Source organism: Nannospalax galili, unplaced genomic scaffold (genome assembly GCF_000622305.1).
Source record: "Nannospalax galili isolate Female #2095 unplaced genomic scaffold, S.galili_v1.0 scaffold159, whole genome shotgun sequence".
NCBI classification, from domain to species: domain Eukaryota; kingdom Metazoa; phylum Chordata; class Mammalia; order Rodentia; family Spalacidae; genus Nannospalax; species Nannospalax galili.
The window spans coordinates 2,122,750-2,142,045 of record NW_008343239.1 but is presented as its reverse complement, the minus strand read 5'-3'; the positions used below and the strand labels follow the sequence as shown (position 1 = coordinate 2,142,045).

The 19,296-nt window shown below is 44.6% G+C and overlaps 1 protein-coding gene across 1 annotated transcript; it reads left to right on the top strand.

Annotated features, from left to right (window-relative positions):
* The first annotated feature begins 10,169 nt into the window (after positions 1-10,169).
* Positions 10,170-16,553, top strand: Pdcd5 (programmed cell death 5). The gene is made up of 6 exons (XM_008839473.2): positions 10,170-10,364; positions 11,333-11,370; positions 13,983-14,044; positions 14,766-14,857; positions 15,998-16,069; positions 16,386-16,553. Exons 1-6 carry the CDS (start codon positions 10,299-10,301, stop codon positions 16,431-16,433), a joined length of 378 nt encoding a protein of 125 aa, XP_008837695.1. The 5' UTR covers positions 10,170-10,298; the 3' UTR covers positions 16,434-16,553.
* Positions 16,554-19,296: the final 2,743 nt, after the last annotated feature.

Below are 19,296 nucleotides of genomic sequence, written 5' to 3'. Positions count from 1 at the left end.
CTTCCCATTTATGTGACTATGGGGAAGCCATCAACCATGCTGCAGTGAAGACTTTCCTGTGAGGCCTTAGGCAGGAGCATCCACACTCCTGTAAGTAACCCCTTACCCATTGCTTTGTAAGTAAACCCAATAAAGCTCATTGGTTTCCCAGAGTGCACTTTGGTGGAATCATACCTCAGTTTGTCATTGGGATCCTGGGAGGAGGGGGTGGATGTTGTTTACATCTCCTCTAGCAACATAAGGTGACCTAAAGCATTCCTTACTGCTGGAGGGGACAAGTGAGTATTGTTCCTGCTCCAGGCATAGCCTCACCATCAAACATAACTATCCTCATTTGGGGAGTGGTCTGTCTGAGGATTTGGGGTTCCTTGGGTTAGAGTCAGTCTTTTACAGTGAGGATGGTAATCAGTCAGTCCTACTGTTTCTGAAATCCAAGGTGATTGTAGGTTTTGGATAATCACTGGAGAACTAACTTTAGGTTCTTTGGGGGAGTCTTGTGGACCAGTAAGGAGTTCCTGCATTTTAGTAAAAGCAATTTCTTAAGTGTGTATCTGTGTCCCAGTTTCTTCTGTGACACCAGTCACTATGGATCAGAGCCTAATCTGGTTACTTTGTAGAAGCCCTGTCTCCAAATGTGGTCACATTCAGAAGGACTTGGAGTTAGAGTTTCTACATACACACTTAATGGGGAGACACAATTCAACTCATAAGAGGTGAGAATGTCAGAGAGGGCTCTGAAGGCAGTAGTGGACTCCTGAGAGGTGGGTAGAGAGTGCTCAGAGAGACAGGCACTCTGTGCTGCTTAGAGCTACTTAGGTACCGAGTACTCTCCACCTTTGTGTCCCCAGTGCTGAGCACTTGTCTGGCATTGAGTGGACTTAACCACAAAGTAGTTAAGTAGTAGTTAAGTAGTTACTTCTTCCTTCCTCCTTTTTTGTTCATTCATTTATTTTAGATTTAGATTATTTGAAACAGGGCCTTTCTATGTAGCCCAGGCTGGCTTAGTACTTGCCATGCAGCCTAGGATGGCCTCAAACTCATGATCCTCCCTGCCTTAGTCTCCTAAGTGCTAGGATTATTAGACATGTACTACCATACCTGTCCTTAAAATGTTTATTAATTTTTGTAGACAGTCTTTCTATGTTGCCCAGGTCAGTCTTGAACTCCTGGGTATCTGAGCCCCTGGAATTAGAATTACAGATGGTTGTGAGCCACCATGTACGTACTAGAAACTGAATACAGGTCCTCTGCAAGAGCAGCAAGTGCTCTTAACCACTGAGTCATCTCTCCAGCTCCCCTCCATGGTTTCTGCTTCAAGCTCTTGTCCTGAGTTCCTGCCTTGGCTTCCTTCAATAATGGACTGTAATCTGTAAGCCGAGACTGTCTCAACCCTTTCCTCCCCAACTTGCTTTGGGTCATGGTGTTCATCACAGCCACAGAGAGCAAGCCAGGATAGTGCCACAGACATACCTCCTCTTACTAAGTTTCACAAATACTGCATTTCTTGCAAATTAAAGTTTTGTGGCAACCCCAGAAAGTGTGATTCTTCTGGGACCGACCACATGTCCAGCAGCTCATGTGACCATTAGTATCCTTTGAGACAGGGCCTTGCTATGCAGCCCAGACTGACCTTGAACTCTTTCTCTCAGTCCTCCTGCCTCTCTGCATCCTGAGTGTTGAAATATAGGTACTGTTAATACCACACCCTGGTAGCAATAATGTATTTTTAATCAAAGCATGCTTTCTTAGATAATAACACTACTATTGTACACTTAACAAATTATGTTAGAGGGTAAACATAACTTCTATATGCACTGGGAAACAAATCATGTGGCTAGTTTTATTGCAGTATTTTCTTTCATGGCAGTAGTGGTCTGAAACTGAACTCACAATAGCTCCAAGGGAAACCTGTATAGTTAGTTGAAGAAGCACTTGCCAATTAGTATCTTACCCTTTGGTTGTTGTTATTGATTATCTACTTACACATTGCATTTGATGTGGGGTGGGGTACATTCCCCTATGCTTGGTATTTTATATTGTACAAGCACCAATTGTAAAGGGATCAGGGAGGTGCTTGACACAGTCTTCTGCTGGGGAGCTTTATAAACAGGAGAAGGAGCATCCTCTTGCCCTCCTGCGTGGAGGTCTCTGAGTGACAAGGATGCCTGGATCCCAGCATGTAGCCAACAGATTTTGTGTACAGCTGCTTCTGAAGTAGAAGACTCCGTAGCTGGTTTTAGGTGACCTTTTCTAAATGTTTCCTGTACGACTCCCTTTCCTACTAAGCATAGCTGACACCTAGTCTTGGAGTCAGTTCTCAAGAGTCTAGTGTTTCAGAATTTGACCAATTGCTTTGGAAGGAAATCAGGAACTGGAAATCTTTCAATAAAAAGCAAACAAGTGGGGACAGAAAGGTGGCTCAGCAGTTTAGAGTACTAGTACTGGCTGCTCTTGCAGAGGACTCACTCACATGGTGGCTAAAAACCATCTGTAACTCCAGTTCCAGGGGATCCAATGCCCTCTTCTGACCTCCGTGGGCATCGTTCAGCACCAGCGCACTTACATACTTGCAGGAAATACACCCTTACACATAAGACAAAATTAAAAAAGCAAACATGTTTTTGTGAAAAGCAGTGTGAATAAGCGTGGTGTGACTCAGCCACAGTGATGATCCTGGTCCTTACAGTCAGACACAGTGCCAGGCTTTAAGAATAAGCATCAAAGATGTTGGGAAAAAAATGTCATTCTAGGAAGATGGCATTCTAGGAAGATTCTAGGGACCAGATGATGCATGCCTGTCATCCCAGCACTCGGGAGGCTGAGGCAAGAAAATCATAAGTCCAAAACTAGCCTGGGTTGCATATCAAGACACCATCTCACAAAATAGCCTATGGTGATTGACACAGAAACACACAGTTGGCCAATATGCAGAGAATAAAAGGCTGCAGAGTGCTTATCCCTGAACAGGACACATATCAAACCTCTGCCTCCCAAGGCTTATGGATTGTTACAGAAAAGGAGGCAGAAAGACTGTAAGAGCCAGAGGGGACGGATGACCACAAGGAAACAGACTCTTCCAGACAAGCTGGTCAGTTACCCATAGGAACCCACAGCAATGGTGACAGTTATGCAAAATCTCAGCATAGACATAGGGAAGTGGGTAAGAAATCCCAACCAAATTTAAGGAACTTTTGGCAATCAGTGGAGGAAAGAGTGTTTTACAAGGATGGGACTCTTGGTAGGCCCCGTGGATGGACCCACATTGAAGGACATTTACAGACAAAATATCAGGCTCTATAGACCACATTATACATATAAGAGTACACTAAATTAAGTAGGGGGTGGTGGGGAGTGCCATTCTTCCAGAAGACCTGGGTTCGATTCCCAGCACCCACATGGCAGCTAACAACTGTCTTTAACTCCAGTTCCTGGGGATCTGATGGTCTCCTCTGGCATTGCACGACATGGGTGCACTTACATACACGCAGGCACTACAGTCATACACATAAAATAAAAATAACAAAATATTTTTTAAAATATTCTAACAGAGCAAACAAAAAATGTCATTCTCTGTATAGTGTACAACCATATATAAAACAGGCTTGCTGGGGGTAGAGGAGCATCAATATCTGTTACTTATATACAGAAGTCAAGGAGATGGAGAACTACTAGACCTCAGTCAGACACAACTGCTGTATTGTGTGTTATGTCTCCAAATGTTTCTTTTTCTGTAGTTTTTGGTTTTGTGGGACCAAGTTCTCACTATGTAGCCCATGCAGGCCATGGACTCATAATCCTCCTGCCTCAGCCTCCCGAGTGCTGGGGGTGACACGTGTGTGCCACCCTACCACGCTTCAGATTTCTATTTTTTTCAATGGGCCAAACCTCTTCCTGCCCCTTGCATCTTGTCCTTCTCTGCGCCTTTCCATGACATAACCAATCCGCTGAAGGACATTGGCTTAGAAACTGATAGGAAGCAATCAATGAAGGTATAACCTCTGAGTATGGGAGGAGACAACACACAACGCAACATGTGGCGGCAACTGGCCCCGGCTCGCTGGCCACGCTGGCTAAGGCTTTCTCAGTGAATCTGCACATATGGGATCATAACGGAGCACGAATTTACAGCCACAGAGATGTACGAGGGAGATTAAAGCTTCGTTGTTAAGGACAGACTGTGTGGCAAAAATCAACAATTACGATCTTTTGTGCTTTGTAGTCTAATGAGAAACACCATCCCTTTCAGTAGAGTGTGGGCTCCCTCTGCTGCTGACAGGAGACAGTCAGGACTCTGGTACCAGGGGCTTCTAGAACACCTGAACAGAGAAGGAAGCCTGGCCATGGGAAAAGGAAGATGGGGATGAACGCGGCAGAGGGACCCATCTGGCTCTGTAGGCATTGCCCATGTGGGATTCCGGGACGGCTGTCCGGCTGCTGTTACAAGGAGCAAGAGTTGAAAGCGATGCAAAAATACAAGCGGGCCATAGGATACCCTGTCCGCATCACCTGCGTTTATGCCAAATGCATCTTTCCTTCCTTTTTACCCCCCTCTGCCTTCTTTCCTTTGTTCCTGTTTGTGTGTGTACAGGCTCATGTGTGTGTGCACACATGTGTTCAGGTGTGCACGCAGATGGAGGCCAGAGGATGACATCAGGTGTCTTCCTCAATCACTCTCCACCTTTTTGTTCGAGACTAAGTCTCCTGACGGAAACTGGAGCTCATCAATTCGGCCGGGCTGGTCGCCCCGCAAGCCCCAGGGATTCCCCTGTCTCTGCCTCTCCATTATGGGGATTCCAGGCACAGCACTGCTGCTTTGGGTTTTTTATGTGGGTGCTGGGGATCCAAACCCAGATCTTCACGCTTGTGCAGCAAGCCCTTTACCAACTAAGCCATCATCTCAGCCCCAGATCCCTGTTTTCTGACTCAGTTACAAAGTGATGCCATTCACTAAGATAGTGAAGAAGGGAAGAGGAAGGGTGGTGAAGGAGAAGCCAAGGGTTAGTATGTTGTTTCAGGTGCTTGTTAGACCTATGGAGAGGCTGAGTGGACACAGGTGTTTCTTCAGTGATTCTAAGGGAGATAATGGAAACATAATTTGAGGTGCAGCAGTGTACACCCAGTACTGAGAGAGGTTGCCAGGGATGGGGGTACAAAGCCTGGGGCACAGCCCAGGTTGAGGAATCCTACAGATACAGGAAGGAGGCAGAGCCAGGTGAGTCCATCAAAGAAGAAACTTCTTTTTTTATTTTTTATTTTTATCTTTTTGAGACAGGGCCTCCCTCTAGTCCCAGCTGACCTGAACTCACTATGTAGACCAGGCTGGTCTTGAAATCACAGAGATCCACCTGCGTATGCCTCCCGGAGTGCTGGGACTAAAGGCGTGGGCCACCACGCCCGGCTAGAGGAGCAACTTCTATGAAAGAAAAACTGGCACGTTGAGGGAGCAATGTTTCAAAAAGAAGCAAAGAGAAAAATGTTGCTGATGAAAGCTGGAGATATAGCTCAGTGGTTAAGAGCGCATATTTCTCTAGAAGAGGACCCAAGTTCGGTTCCCAGCGTCCACGCTCAGAAGCTTAGGACTGCCTGTAACCAGGGGATCTGACACCTCTGGTCTCCACAGGCACCTGCACTTAAGTGTGCATAGCCCAACAGAGACACATACACATGATTAAAAATAATAATAATAAAATGTTGCCAACCATTAGGGATAATTACAGTGACCTTGAACACAGCCACTGCAGACATTTCTAAATGGAGTGGGTAAGAGGTGACAGGCTGGGGGTATGGCTTAGTAGCACAGCATTCGCCTAGAATCCAGCAGCTGTGGGCTGGGATTGTTGTTCAATGGTAGAACACTTGTTTTTCCTATGCAAGACCTAGGCTATGTTACCAGTTTGCATGTATACACATACACACACACAACACACAACACACACACACAAAATAAATAAATGCAAACAAAACTGTCCTTGAGGTAGAAAGATATTTCTTCAACATAATAAAAGCAATATATGAAAAACTAGAGACTATAATACTCAATGGTGAAAATTGTAGTTTTTCCATCTAAAACCAGGTATTAATAAAGCAAGTTACGGGTCTCAACATTTCTAGCTAACATAGTCATAGAAATCCTAGGCAGAGTAGTAGCATCAAATTTGGAAAGAAACAATGTGGCCTGTGTCCAGAGGTGATTTGACCTTGTGTATATAACGCTAATGACTCCACCCCCAAACTTTTGACACCAACAAAATTATTCAGTCAAGTAGCATGATATGAAGTCAACAGTCAGAATTAATTGCAATTCTAATACAGCAGAGTGCACTCTGAAGAAGAAATTAAGAAATCAACACTACTTACAGCATCATCAAAAAGAATAAACTAGTTAGGAACTAATTTGACCAAGGAAATGAAAGACTTGCACAATAAAAACTGTAAAACAGGGGCTGGAGAGATGGCTCAGCAGTTAAGAGCACTGACTACTCTTGCAGAGGACCCAGGTTCGATTCCCAGCACCCACATGGCGACTACGAACCATCCTTAACTCCAGTTCCAGGGGAATCTGAAGCCCTCTTCTGACCTCCGCAGCATTGCATGACACGGGTGCACTCACATACGTGCAGGCGATACACTCATACACTTAAAATAAAAATGATAAAATATTTAAAAAAGAAAACTGTAAAACATTGCTGAGAGAAACTAAAGAGGTCATAAATAAACGGAAAGATGCCCATGTTCATGGATTAGAAGACAACATTGCTAAAATGACAAAATTATGTAGGGTGGTGTATATATTCAATACAATTCTTATCAAAGTATCAATGATGTTATTGCTGTTAACTAAAAATATTAAGTCAGGGTTGGGGAGATGGCTCAGTGAGTAAAAGTGCTTGCTGCACAAGCGTGAAGACCTGAGTTCGAATCCTCAGAGCCCACACAAAGTTGTATATAGTAGTGTGTGCCTGTAATACCACTGCTCTCATGGCAAGGTGGGAGGCAGAGACAGGAGACTCCCCAGATGGTTGAAGGCTGGCTAGCCTGGTGTACACACTCAAAACAATATGAGACCCTGTTTTAAACAAGGTAGAAGGCAAGGACCAACACCCAAGGTTGTGTTCTGACTTCACATGTGGACTATGACATGCCTGTGCTCTCACACATGAACACACACACACACACACACACCACAGAAAGATTTAAAAATTAATTTAAAAAATCTCAATGATGTTTTATGCAAAATAGAAAACTCTGAAAATTCATAGAGAATCTCAAGGGACACTGAACAGAAGAAAAAAAAAACTTGTAAAAGAACGAAGTTGGAAGATTCTTGTATCCTGATTTGAAAGCTTACACAAGACCACAGACATCAAAACAGTTTGGCACTGACACAGACATGAGTTGCTTCCATGTTTTTATTGTGAATAATGACCATAGGCCAAAGAATAGAATGCAGAGGCTACAAATAAATCATCCACATTTAATGGAGAAAGGACAGTCTTTTCAATAATAGTTTTTGGGAAATTACATATCTACGTGTGTGATGGTTAACCTCGGTTTTCAACCTGATGGGATTTAGAATCAAACTAGGAGACAAGAGTGTCTAGGTGTGTCTTTGAGGGTGTTTCAAGACGGGTGAGAAGACTCACTTTGAATGCGGTGGCACCTTTCTGTAAGTTGGGGCCCGAACTGAATAACAAGGAGGAAAACAAGCTGAGCACCTGCACCCTCTCTGCTTCCTGACTGTGGATGCAATGTGACCAGTGGCCTCATACCTGCCGCCATGCCTTCCCTGCCATGATAGACTGATAGACACTCAATTCTGAGCTAGAATTAATGCTTCTCTTCTGAAGTTGTGTTTGTCAAGTATGGGAAAAATACAACACGATAGATTATATATATATATATATATATATATATATATATATATCATAACATCAGTATGTAAATAATGAATATAACATATTGGACCAAAAAGATAAACATGAACTTACCCACAGCCTTATAGAAAAAAAAAGTATGGGGCACAGGAGAAAAGCTTTGCGACATTAGAATTGGCAGTACTTTTTGGATATGACACCATAATCAAAAACAAGAGAAAAGCCAGGCATGGTGGCACACGCCTTTAATCCCAGCACTCGGGAGGCAGAGGCAGGCAGAGGCAGGCAGATCTCTGTGACTTCAAGGCCAGCCTGGTCTACATAGTGAGTTCCAGGACAGCTGGGGCTACAGGGAGACCCTGTCTCAAAAAGATTAAAAAAAAAAAAAAAGAAAAAAGAAAAAAGAAACAATTTGAGAAAAACTTTAATGTGCCTTAAAAGGCACTGATTAGTGGAATGAAAAGTTAAGCCATGAAATGGGAGAAATATTTGCAATGCATATATATGGTAATAAATTGATTTCTAGAATATATCAAGAGCTCCTACAACCTGGTAACAAGATAAAATTCAATTTTAAAATGGGCAAAGGACTTCAACAGATATTTTAAAACATTTCTTTTTATTTTTAATTATGTGTATGTGTGCATTTGTGTGCATGTACACATGAGTGTGGGTACCCACAGAGGCCAGAAGAGGGTATCGAATTGAATCTGAATCCCCTGGAATTAGAGTTACAGGCAGTTGTCAGGCAACCAGTGCAGCCCTCAATAAGTTTTAAAAGTTTTATTCATTTAAAATTTTTTATGTGTATGAGTGTTTTGCTTGCATGTATGGAAGTGCACCACATGCATACAATGCCCACAGAGGCCAGAATAGGGAGTGAGATACCCTGGAACTGGAGTTCCTGATGGTTGCTAGTGGTCATGTAGGTGCTGGAAACTGAACCTAGGAACTCTACAAGAGCAGCAAGTGCTTGTAACTGTTAAACCATCTTTCCAGCCCCCAATTTTTAAAAATAAGCTGTATCAATGGCCAATATACACATGAAAAGATTCCCAGAGGAATGAAAATACCTCTTAAGGTATTCTACCTCTTAATGATAGCTCTTTAAGGCGTCTTTCCCATTAGGAGGACACTTGAGCAAATATTGAGGAGGTGGAATTGGAAACTTGGTGCACTTTTGGTGAGAACATAAAATAGTGCTGCCACTGTGCAAAATGGCCATTCCTCAAAGTTTAAACACAGAATTATAACAGATTCAGCAACTCCACCCTTGGGTAAAGTAGGATTGCAGGTAGATTGTCACTTGTACATCCATGTCAAAGGCAAGTCAAAACACTGATGAGGGGCTAGAGAGATAGCTCAGTGGTTAAGAGCACCGGCTGTTCTTGCACAGGAACAGAAGTCAGTTCCTAGCACCTACATGGCAGCTAACAACCACCTATATCCAGCTAAATGGGATCAGACATCCTCTTCTGGTCTCTGAGAGCACTACATGCAAGTGGTGCATGTACCTACATGTAGGTGGTGCACTTACATGCATGCAAGCCAAAACACACATAAAATAAAATCTTTTTAAAAATCTTTTTAAGCCAGGCGTGGTGGCACATGCCCTTGATTCCAACATTTGGGAGGCAGAGGCAGGCAGATCTCTGTAAGTTTGAGGTCAGCCTGGTCTACCTAGTGAGTTCCAGGACAGCTAGGGCTACAGGGAGACCCTGTCTCAAAAAAAAAAAAAAAAAAATCTTTTTAAAAATGAAAATAAATCCAATGTGCCATATGCTATAGAGCAAGTTCAGTCTTAAAAAGGATTTTTTTTTTCTTGTTTATGGAAAAAGTGAGACACGGTCTCACTATGGAGCCCCACGCTGTCTCTAACACAAGTTCCTTCTCGCATGCCTCAGCTCCCCCCAGTTTCTGACTTTGCTTTCTAATGAGCAGGTGACCTTCCACGAGTCTCTTCCACTTTCTCCTCCCAGTCACTCATCTCAATCCATTTTAGCTATACAATGATTTTAGTACATGTAAAATTGTGTATAGTCACAATAAGCCTAGCACCTTTGAGGTCACTAGTAAATTGTACCCCTGGTTATTATAATATAAATATGCCTTAGATGATTTTTTAATATTTTTCAACGTGCAGGCCAGCTTGAAAGAAGCGCTCGTCTAGAGGCTCTGCAGTGTTACAGGTTCAGAGTCAGGGTTCCCTAGCAGCGCCCATTATCGCGGTATTGGTCCTCTCCGCGGCGCCCTGGCTCGGGGTTCGATTGGTGATGCCTGAGCGCCATCGCGCGCGCCTGCGCAGTAGTGGTCGTTGCGGTCGCGCGGAGGAGCTGAAGAGTCCTTCGCTGTGGACCCGAGGGCGGCGGCGGCGGCGGCGGGATTCCCGACTGCGGCGGCTGTGAGACGCGGAACGGCCGCACCATGGCGGACGAGGATCTGGAGGCACTGAGGAAGCAGAGGCTGGCCGAGCTGCAGGCCAAGCACGGGGTGAGCGGGCGAATGGAGGCGCCGCCCTCGACCGGGGCGGAGGCCAGAGGCGTTTGCTCGTGGGCCGCGGTTCCCACGCTCCGCCCGGGCCTCATGGGACTAGCGAGGCCTCCGTAGCCCCTTTCTAGGTCCCGCGGGGCCGGGGCCGTGTGCGCACCCCAGTGTCGCCCCCAAATCTCAGTATTTGCTCCCCGCGGCCGCGAGCTTTTTGGAACTCAGTAGTGCTGACCGGAAGTCACACCGTGGGGAGGGTCCTCTGTGCCCTGCGTGCTGGGGACACGGTAGGGACCGCTAATTGCCACCCCAGCGGGGTGGGAGGAGTGGGTGTAACCGAGCTCTAGAAAGGGTGGCCCGGAAGGTGCGCTGATGGACCGACCCATCAGCGTCCTTCCAACCAGGACCTAGAGTTTTCTTTTACCGACCACCTTCCTACTCTCAAATGGGGGTTTGTAATACATGGCCTCTCCGGGGAATGTTTGTGTTCTCAAATATTCTATTAGATTGTGACTTTAGAAGCTTGTCCACACTTTGTAAGTGTGGAGCTAGGGGTGTAGCCAGGAGATCGAGAGCTTGCCTAGCTTGCATTATCACCCCTCCTCCCGGGGTGCATCCTCAGCCCTTCCGTATTTAATAAGACAAAAACACTGCAGTTGGAAACCATCTCAATGATTTTTTTTTTTGTTTGAATGAGTCCCAACTTTTCGATTACTAGGTAAGTGGTCTCAACCACCACAGGAACCTGTTATGTCCAAAAGAAAACAGAATGAATCCTTAATTTTTTCTTTTTCATTTTATTTGCTATTTTACCTTATTTTGAGATTGGGTCTCCTCGTATAACACAGGCTGGCCTGTAACTTGAAATCCTCCTGCCCATGGAGTTACAGTGTGCCACCCCACTCCTGCAATCCCTCCTTTTCTCCCTTCTCTGAAATTCCACTCAATTAAAAAGGTAAAATTCTGTTTTTCAGGATCCTGGTGATGCAGCCCAGCAGGAGGCCAAACAAAGGTATGGGCTAGAAGTCTGGGCTTTTTTTTTTTTTTTTTTTTGCAGGGCAGTTTTACAGATTGGATTTTTTTCTTTTTTTGTTTAGTAGTTGTAATGGGTATGTGACTCTTAAAAGATTTTCCTGGCATAGCGATTTTTCCATAAGTTCACATTAGAGTAATTCCCATTTTAGTTTAATTCAATGCGTATGTGGGGAGCCCCACTTAATACTTTGTATTGAAAGTTACTGGCTGCTGCCTCTCTTCTAAGCATAGCAATAGAACTCCTTCAGGGGGACTTCTGGGCACAATGCCTCACAGTAAGTTTAGCAATTCACTTCCACTGTACTGTTCAGACTTGTTTTAGCCAGATGCATAGCAGAGCACCTCACACACATGCAGACATTAATTCAGTGGTCCTTTATTGAGTGAATATGCTTCACTCTACTATACTAACTTTTTAAACACACACAAATAAAACGAACTGTCACAACCTTTAAAGTGTAGTGTTCATTAGTGTTTGTTCTGTCTGCACTGTGGTGCACCAGCTCTTTAGACCTTTTCTATATGTAGAACTGGAACTGGGTTTATTGATGAAGCCACCCCCTCCCCATACGCTCCATCCTTCAGCAGATAGTTACTGAGCCCCTACTTGGCTACAGACATTTCTGTCGATGGGCATGGTAGAGAAGCTTCAGGAGAAAGCAGACTGCTGGGGACCCGGGACAGTGGCAGGAACAGGGTAAAGCTGCTTAGTTCCTTGATGCTCAAAAGTACGTTTGCTCACACTTTAACCTCTGAGATTGGGATATGTTTTATAATCCACTGTTCTTGTCCTGGATTCCTCCAAAGAGGACTAACTTTTACTTCTGTACTTCACATCTGAGGCTTTAAAATTAAATTCTCTGCTTGAGGTCCCCCCCGCCCCCAGTAGCATGAATCCAGATCACAGCCTGCAGAATTAAATCTTCAATGCTCAGAGGAATTTTCTCCCTCAGGGTCAGGTGCATGCAAGATTCCTCATTACGCCTTTCTTCTTGTTTACCTTGCACTGATGCTGTCACTATATTGCTCATCTTTAGTGAGGGCCTCTTACTAGCTCCTTCATGTGGGATGTCTTTTAAGCCAGGAGTGGTGGCTCATGCCTATAATCCCAGCTGCTTGAGAATCTAAGGCAGGAGGATCACAAGTTCAGGAATCCAGGGTCTGCCTGGGCAGCTTAGCAAGATCCTGTCTCAGACCGATTTTTTTTTTTTTCCAGACGAGATCTCCCTGTAGCCTCAGCTGGCCTGGAACTTGCTCTGTAGACCAGACTGACCTCATCTCACAGAGATCCACCTGGCTCTGCCTCCTGAGTGCTGGGATTAGAGGCGTGTGCCATCATGCCTGGCCTCAAACTCAGAGGTAGGACTTGCTTAGCATAAGCAAAGCCCTGGGTTCAGTCTCTGGTACTGCAAACAGGCAAAGGCATCTGGTACATCTTATTAAGATTCTTACCATCTTAGACTCAGGGGAAGTTAACAGTAGTAGTAGTGGCAGGGCTGACACACATGAGCAATGAGGAAATGGCCTTTGGGAGTAAACTTTAAATCTGGTCCAGGAACCCTAGAGAATGGGCACAGCCAGCCCCGGAGCTCCCTTTAGCCAGAACATCTCTGCTATTCTCTGTTTTGTATAGTAGATTCCTTAAAGGGAAAATTGGAGAAGCTTAAAAAAGCCTCCTACTTACAGGGTGAGAGCAGAATGTGGGGCACACTCTTGGAACCCCAGTACTTGGGAGGCTGAGGAAGGAAGAGCAAATGCCTGAGGCCAGGTCCCGGGCGTGGTGGCCCACACCTTTGATCCCAGCACTCTGGAGGATGAGGAGGAGAGGCAGATGGATCTCTGAGTTTGAGGCCAAACTTGGTCTGCACAGTTCAGGCCAGCCAAGGCTCCATGACTAAACCCTGTCTCCAGAAAACTTTGAAACCAGTGTCCCCTGGTTTCTGCTTGAGCTGGTAGGAAGAAGCAAGGATAGTTATAGAGGTAGAATCTCATTCCCTTCCCCATCCAGAAAGTGGAATTGAAAGTCTTTACACATTGGATCTGCTTTTGTCTGGGCCACAGTTTATCTTTTTCATAGACTGCATAGCTTTCCCTGTCCTCAATAGGGAAAGTACACAAATTGTTCACTTAGTCCTTCTGATTGCTTGAAACTCGTTTTGTGATACTTGTGACACTAGGCACTTAATGCTGTAAATGGTGTTTGAACTGAAATGCCACTTTATAAAAGTAATTTCTGGTCCTGCTGGTAGGTTTATATCTACAGGTGCTTCTTGGATGTCAAAAGCAACTAGCATTGTACAGTTGTGTCCCACAGGTGTCTCATAAACGGCTAGTTAGATGGCTCAGCTGGTGGAGGTGTTTGCCACCAATGCTGGTGATCTGAGTTGTCTCCTGGACCCACATGGTGGAAGGAGAGAGCTGATTCCTGAAAATTGCTCCCTGACCACCATGCATGCCATGGCACCCCCCCCCATATAAATAAATGTTAAAAAAAAAAATTAAAGGAAGCATTGGGTAAATGACTTTGTACATCCATTCAGCATGCCAGCAGCATAGTTCTAATTTTGCTTGACCTGTGTTTTGTTACAGGGAAGCAGAAATGAGAAACGGTATCTTAGCCCAAGTTCTGGATCAGTCAGCCCGGGCCAGGTGTAAGCATCTTCAGGTTCCTTTATCCCCTTAAAACTGGCTTAAGGTAGTTGAATGGGTACATAGATATATGTGGTTATTGTTCTCTATAGTTTAAATGTTTAAAGATGCTTGAAGTATATATTATTGTAATAAGTATGAAGTTTATAAGCCTAGAGAAATAGATAAATGGTTATTAAAATTGAAGCTCAATTCTGAGATGTTCCTCAAGTATGCTTTCAGTAAAAACTAGAAGGAGCAACTCTTAAATAGTCACAAAGTGTTGCTGGTAGTTGACATGGGCAATGAGGATTGAATTTTCAGTTTTGGTGTTACATTCATAGTAAAATCTCAAAGGGAAAACATGTAGAAAAGAAAGAAGAGGGCCAATCAGAATAAACTAGCATCTACATGGTAACTGAAGCCCAGCCTGAGTTTAGAAGAGGTAGCCATAGACCCATCACACCTTCATTTTACACACAGTTGTAAGCATCGAGTTTAGAAACTGAGAACTCAAGTTTAATCTTGGCTCCACCGCTGTCACTGAGTGACCCTCACCAAAGGTGACATGGCTGAACTTCTGTGTTGTCATTATAAAGAGGGATAATGGTACTGTCTGCCCTGTCGAACTTTTGTCTGTTGACAAACTCGTGAAGTATCTTGGAGGTGTTAGTGAATAGTGTTGAGGTATAATTAGTGCATTTGGTCTTGATCCCTTTTTATATATGTATTTTTTCTTTGTAGTAAGTAACTTAGCACTTGTAAAGCCTGAAAAAACTAAAGCAGTAGAGAATTACCTAATACAGATGGCACGGTATGGACAACTAGGTGGGAAGGTAAGCGCCAACAGCCTGAACCTTAACTGAGTGTTCTCTACCTTATAAAACATGGCTTTGGGGCTGGAGAAGTGGCTCAGTGGGTAAGAGTACTGACTGCTTTTGCAGAGGACCCAGGTTCCATTCCCAACATCCACCTTGGGCAGCTCATAATCACTTGTAACTCCAACTGCAGGAATCCAACACCCTCTTCTGCCCCCCACTGGCACCTACACACATATGGTAGACACATAAACATAAATGAAACTTTTTTAAAAACTTCAAGCCATTTCCATATCTGAATATTGAATTCCTGTTGCCTATGAAAAAAAGGGGTGGGAGAAAATAATCACCCCTACTGTAAATCTGAATGATAATTGCCTGTACTAAAATGCTCAGCTTTCTCCTTTCCTGGCATTGTGGGTGTCTGTGAGCCAATGACTGTGGTCCCCTGGCTTAAATTGCCGCATTGGAAACAGGGTTAGTCAGTAATAGCAATTAAAAGACTGTGTGTTTATGTAGAGCTTAGGTTTGTTTTGCACTTGTTAGGCGGGACTAAAATGCTTGGGTTTGTGTATATATGGTTACAGTTCCCTGAGGGTTATACTCTGGGAAGCCCACCCTTCAGACATCAGCATCTACACAAGCCCAGCCTTGCAGCCCTCTGCTGACACCTGAGCCCCTCACACAGAGATCTCCCACAGGTGGGGGAGAACCAGTTGATCTTTTTTGTGTTTTTGAGACAGGGTCTCCTTGTAGCCCCAGCTGACCTGGAACTTGCTATGTAGACCAGGCTGGCTGGTCTCGATCTTACAGAGATCCACCTCCCTCTGCCTCCCAAGTGCTAGAACCAAAAGGCATGTGGCACCCTGCCCAGCAAGTTGATCTTTTTTGAGGTTCACATCTCTGGGTGGCGTTTAGGCTTCTTGTGGGCAGAGGTGTGGTATATCTGTCCCTGTGAGCCTTAACCCAGTGGTTACGGTTACTTTGTCTCAGTAACAAAAATGACCTTAAACCTGCTAACTTGAGCTTTTCTAAGGAAGCTGTCCCTCCACTTCTGACCTCTTCCCCCACACCTACGAAGACTGCTTAGAGTCTTTGTGATTCAGTCTGCTTAGGGATGTTCTTTGCTTTAAAACACTTTTTTTCTGGTTATCCTAGGTATCAGAACAAGGTTTAATAGAGATACTTGAGAAAGTAAGCCAACAAACAGAAAAGAAAACCACAGTTAAAGTAAGTTTCCCTGAATGCACATGGCAAAAGACAAGGCTGTATTCGTTAAGTTTGGAACATGCATCTGTGGTCCCAGAGTGTCTTTGAGCTTGCTGACACTTTGGTTCTGTAACGTGGACGGGGAGAAAAGCTGGCTATACAGAGAGGGTTGTGATTTCTAAGGTTTTTGCCTCTTAAACTCGCCCCTCTTCACTCACCAAGTTGTTTCAGAGTTAAACAAAAAAGCCTTGCTTGAGTAAGTAAAAATGTTCCTTCTCAGAAAGCCTGAGCTAGGCTTTATTAAATGTGTTCTGACGCTCGTTTAATTTCCCCCTAGTTCAACAGAAGAAAAGTAATGGACTCTGATGAAGATGACGATTTCTAAGATAAAACTTTAGAGACTTAATGGAGCGCTTTCTAGGGTGGTTGCGATCTGTTAAATACTTACTTTGTTTATTGTCTATATGTGTCTTGAAAAAAAAATAAACTTATTATGCAAACTCAAGCAGTGTGGGTGTTTCCATATCACAGGCAGCTTATAAGAAGATCTGCATTTTGATTTGTTTTTCCTTCCTGCCAAATGCTTTTAAATGTAAGAGTACTTTTAAAAATGTATGAGTACGTGAGTTTATCCTTCGCAGCTGGGACATCAGTGTGAGATGGAGAAATGTGCTAAGGAGACAGAGAAGCTGTGCTGGCATACCTCAGTGAGGACAGGACACTGTAGCGGCCAGTGACATTGAGGGAAAGAAACCCCTGGGCAGCTGAATCATGGAACACGTGCAATATTGCTAAGGCAAACTTCTAACGGCAGAAACATGTTCTCTCCCTGCAGGTAGCACTTACTTAACCTACAAAAATTCCTAGCTTCTGATTATAACTAATTTACTTCATTCAAAGGCATGAGGTTAAATTAACAAATATAACTAGAGTGGTACTTCCTGCAAAATAACTAGGCCATCCCTGTGGTGACCGTTCAACTGTAAACATGTTTATAAGAGAACTTGGGGGAGGCTGGAGAGATGGCTCAGTGGTTAAGAACACTTGCTGCTCCTTATGAGGCACCGAGTTTATATCCCAGCACCCACATTGGGTAGCTCTCGGAGATCCAAACCTGGCTTCCATGGGTATCTGTGTGTGTACACATACCCCCTCCTGCACACACACATATGTAGATAGAAACTAAAGAGGGGAATACCTTCTAATGCCAGTCTCATTTGAGACAGTTTGACAGTTACACACTGTGATAGGCTGTTCTGGGCTCGAGTCAAGGTGTGGATCTGTTGTATGGACTTGTCCTCCGCCAGGCAAGCTAGACTGGCAAGCAGTGGACAGATGCCTTCTTAAGCCTGGGAGTCACCAGCTTGCTCCGAACACCACAAACTTCCCCCAGGAGAGGAGGGGCAGAGTCAGTCATGCCATCCATCTAGCTGGCCTGAGTGGTACATGGGGGAGGGACTGATGATGGGGACGGTGGGGGGGGGGCTTCACCATCTTGGACAACCGCTGTTTGATTCCCCAAACTGTACTTGGAGAAATTACACCTCATTTTGTCATAAGGACAGTGGGAGGAGGGGCCAGACGCCATGCATGCCTCCCAGAAGGAATTTTAGCACCAGGGTCTTTATACTGTGCTTCAGTAGTTTAGAAAACTCAATAAATTTGATCACAAAGTTATCAACTAGGCCACTCGGTATAACATTTGAAATGTCTTGGTTCCGTAGGACCCAGCCCAGGAGTAACTTCATAAACGGCAGGATTTGTAGAAGCAGTGGGAGTGTGCTGTGTGGTCCCCGACTCAGCAGCTGGGCAGCACAGTGCAGAGCAGGTACTGCTCCTTCATTAACTGTTAAGTGAAGAAAGTTTTGGAATAAGTGTCAGATGTTCTCAAAGAGAAAATACCAGCTTCTTTTTAAGTTTAGCACTGTCAAACTTTGTTCAAGGATTGGGGTGGGGGTTAGAGGAGTTGTTTCCCCTGTAGCCCCAGGTGGCCTGAAACTTGCTGTGTAGACCAGGCTGGCCTTGATCTCACAGAGATCGGCCTGCCTCTGCCTCCAGAATGCTGGAATCAAAGGCGTGCGCCACCACACCTGGCATAACTGTTGTTTTTCAGACACTCCGGTATCCCAGGCTGGCTTCAACTCACTAGCCAAGGATGATCTCAAACTCCTGATCCTCCTGCTGCACTTCCAGTGCTGAGATTACAGACCTGTGCCACCACACCTGGTTTATGTGATGCTGGGGACTGAACCCAGGGCTTCATGAATGCCAAGCAAACTACCAGCTGAGGCACATTCTCTACCCTGTTTAAGAACTTTGAAAAATTCCCAATTACAGTAACTTTTTCTTTATGACCCGTTTATATAAAAATTGTAGAAAGACATGAGACAGTTCTCAGCAGATCTTGTTTCCTCTTACAGAGTTGTCAGTCTTACTGCCGAATACTAGCTGAAATTGTTGAAAGATTATTAAACTCCAGTTCAAAGACACTTGAGAATGAAAAGTGGCTGTGTACGCAAGGATACAGGACGCAACAAAGGGTACTGCATTCTTGTCTAGGGCGTGTGGACGGTTGCCCTCAACATTCTGAAATCAGTGACCTGGCAGTGCTCTGAATTGAAGCATTTCTACACAAGAGGTTGAGCATTACCGATTTCTGAACTGCCACATGAAGTCAAGTGAAGAAAGCAGCTGAGAAAACAGAAAGAAGTAATGGAGGGAGATGGCTCCCACACCCGCTGCAGAATCAGAACAGGTGCATCTCTGCATCCTGAGCCTACGTCGATAAACTGTAGGACAGAGTACCAATCGGGATGTTACAGTCAAGAGTACCACACATCAATAAAGAGGTTTTGTTTGAGGATGGAAAAGGAGAAAACGTGAGCAGAGCCTCAGTGCTTACTTTTTCCTTGGGAGGCTGTGATCCTTCTGATTGGAGTTGAGTGGTGGCACTGACCCCAGCTACTAGGAAGTTGGGGCAGTAGGGTCAAAAATTCAAGGCCTGCCTGGGTTACAGAGTGCAAGACCAGCCTGGTCAACACAGAAGCACACACAAAGCCGTCTTTGTGGGCATGTCAAAGAATTGTGTGGGACGTTGACAGTATGTCTACTACACCATTAAACCCTGATCGAGTTGACAGTTCTCTGAGCAAGTTGTGTCTCAGTCACACATCTGTAAATACTAAACACACTACCCATCCCAGGTTTGTATCAGGGAGGCTGAGAAACAGCAAAACAGTAGAAAATCA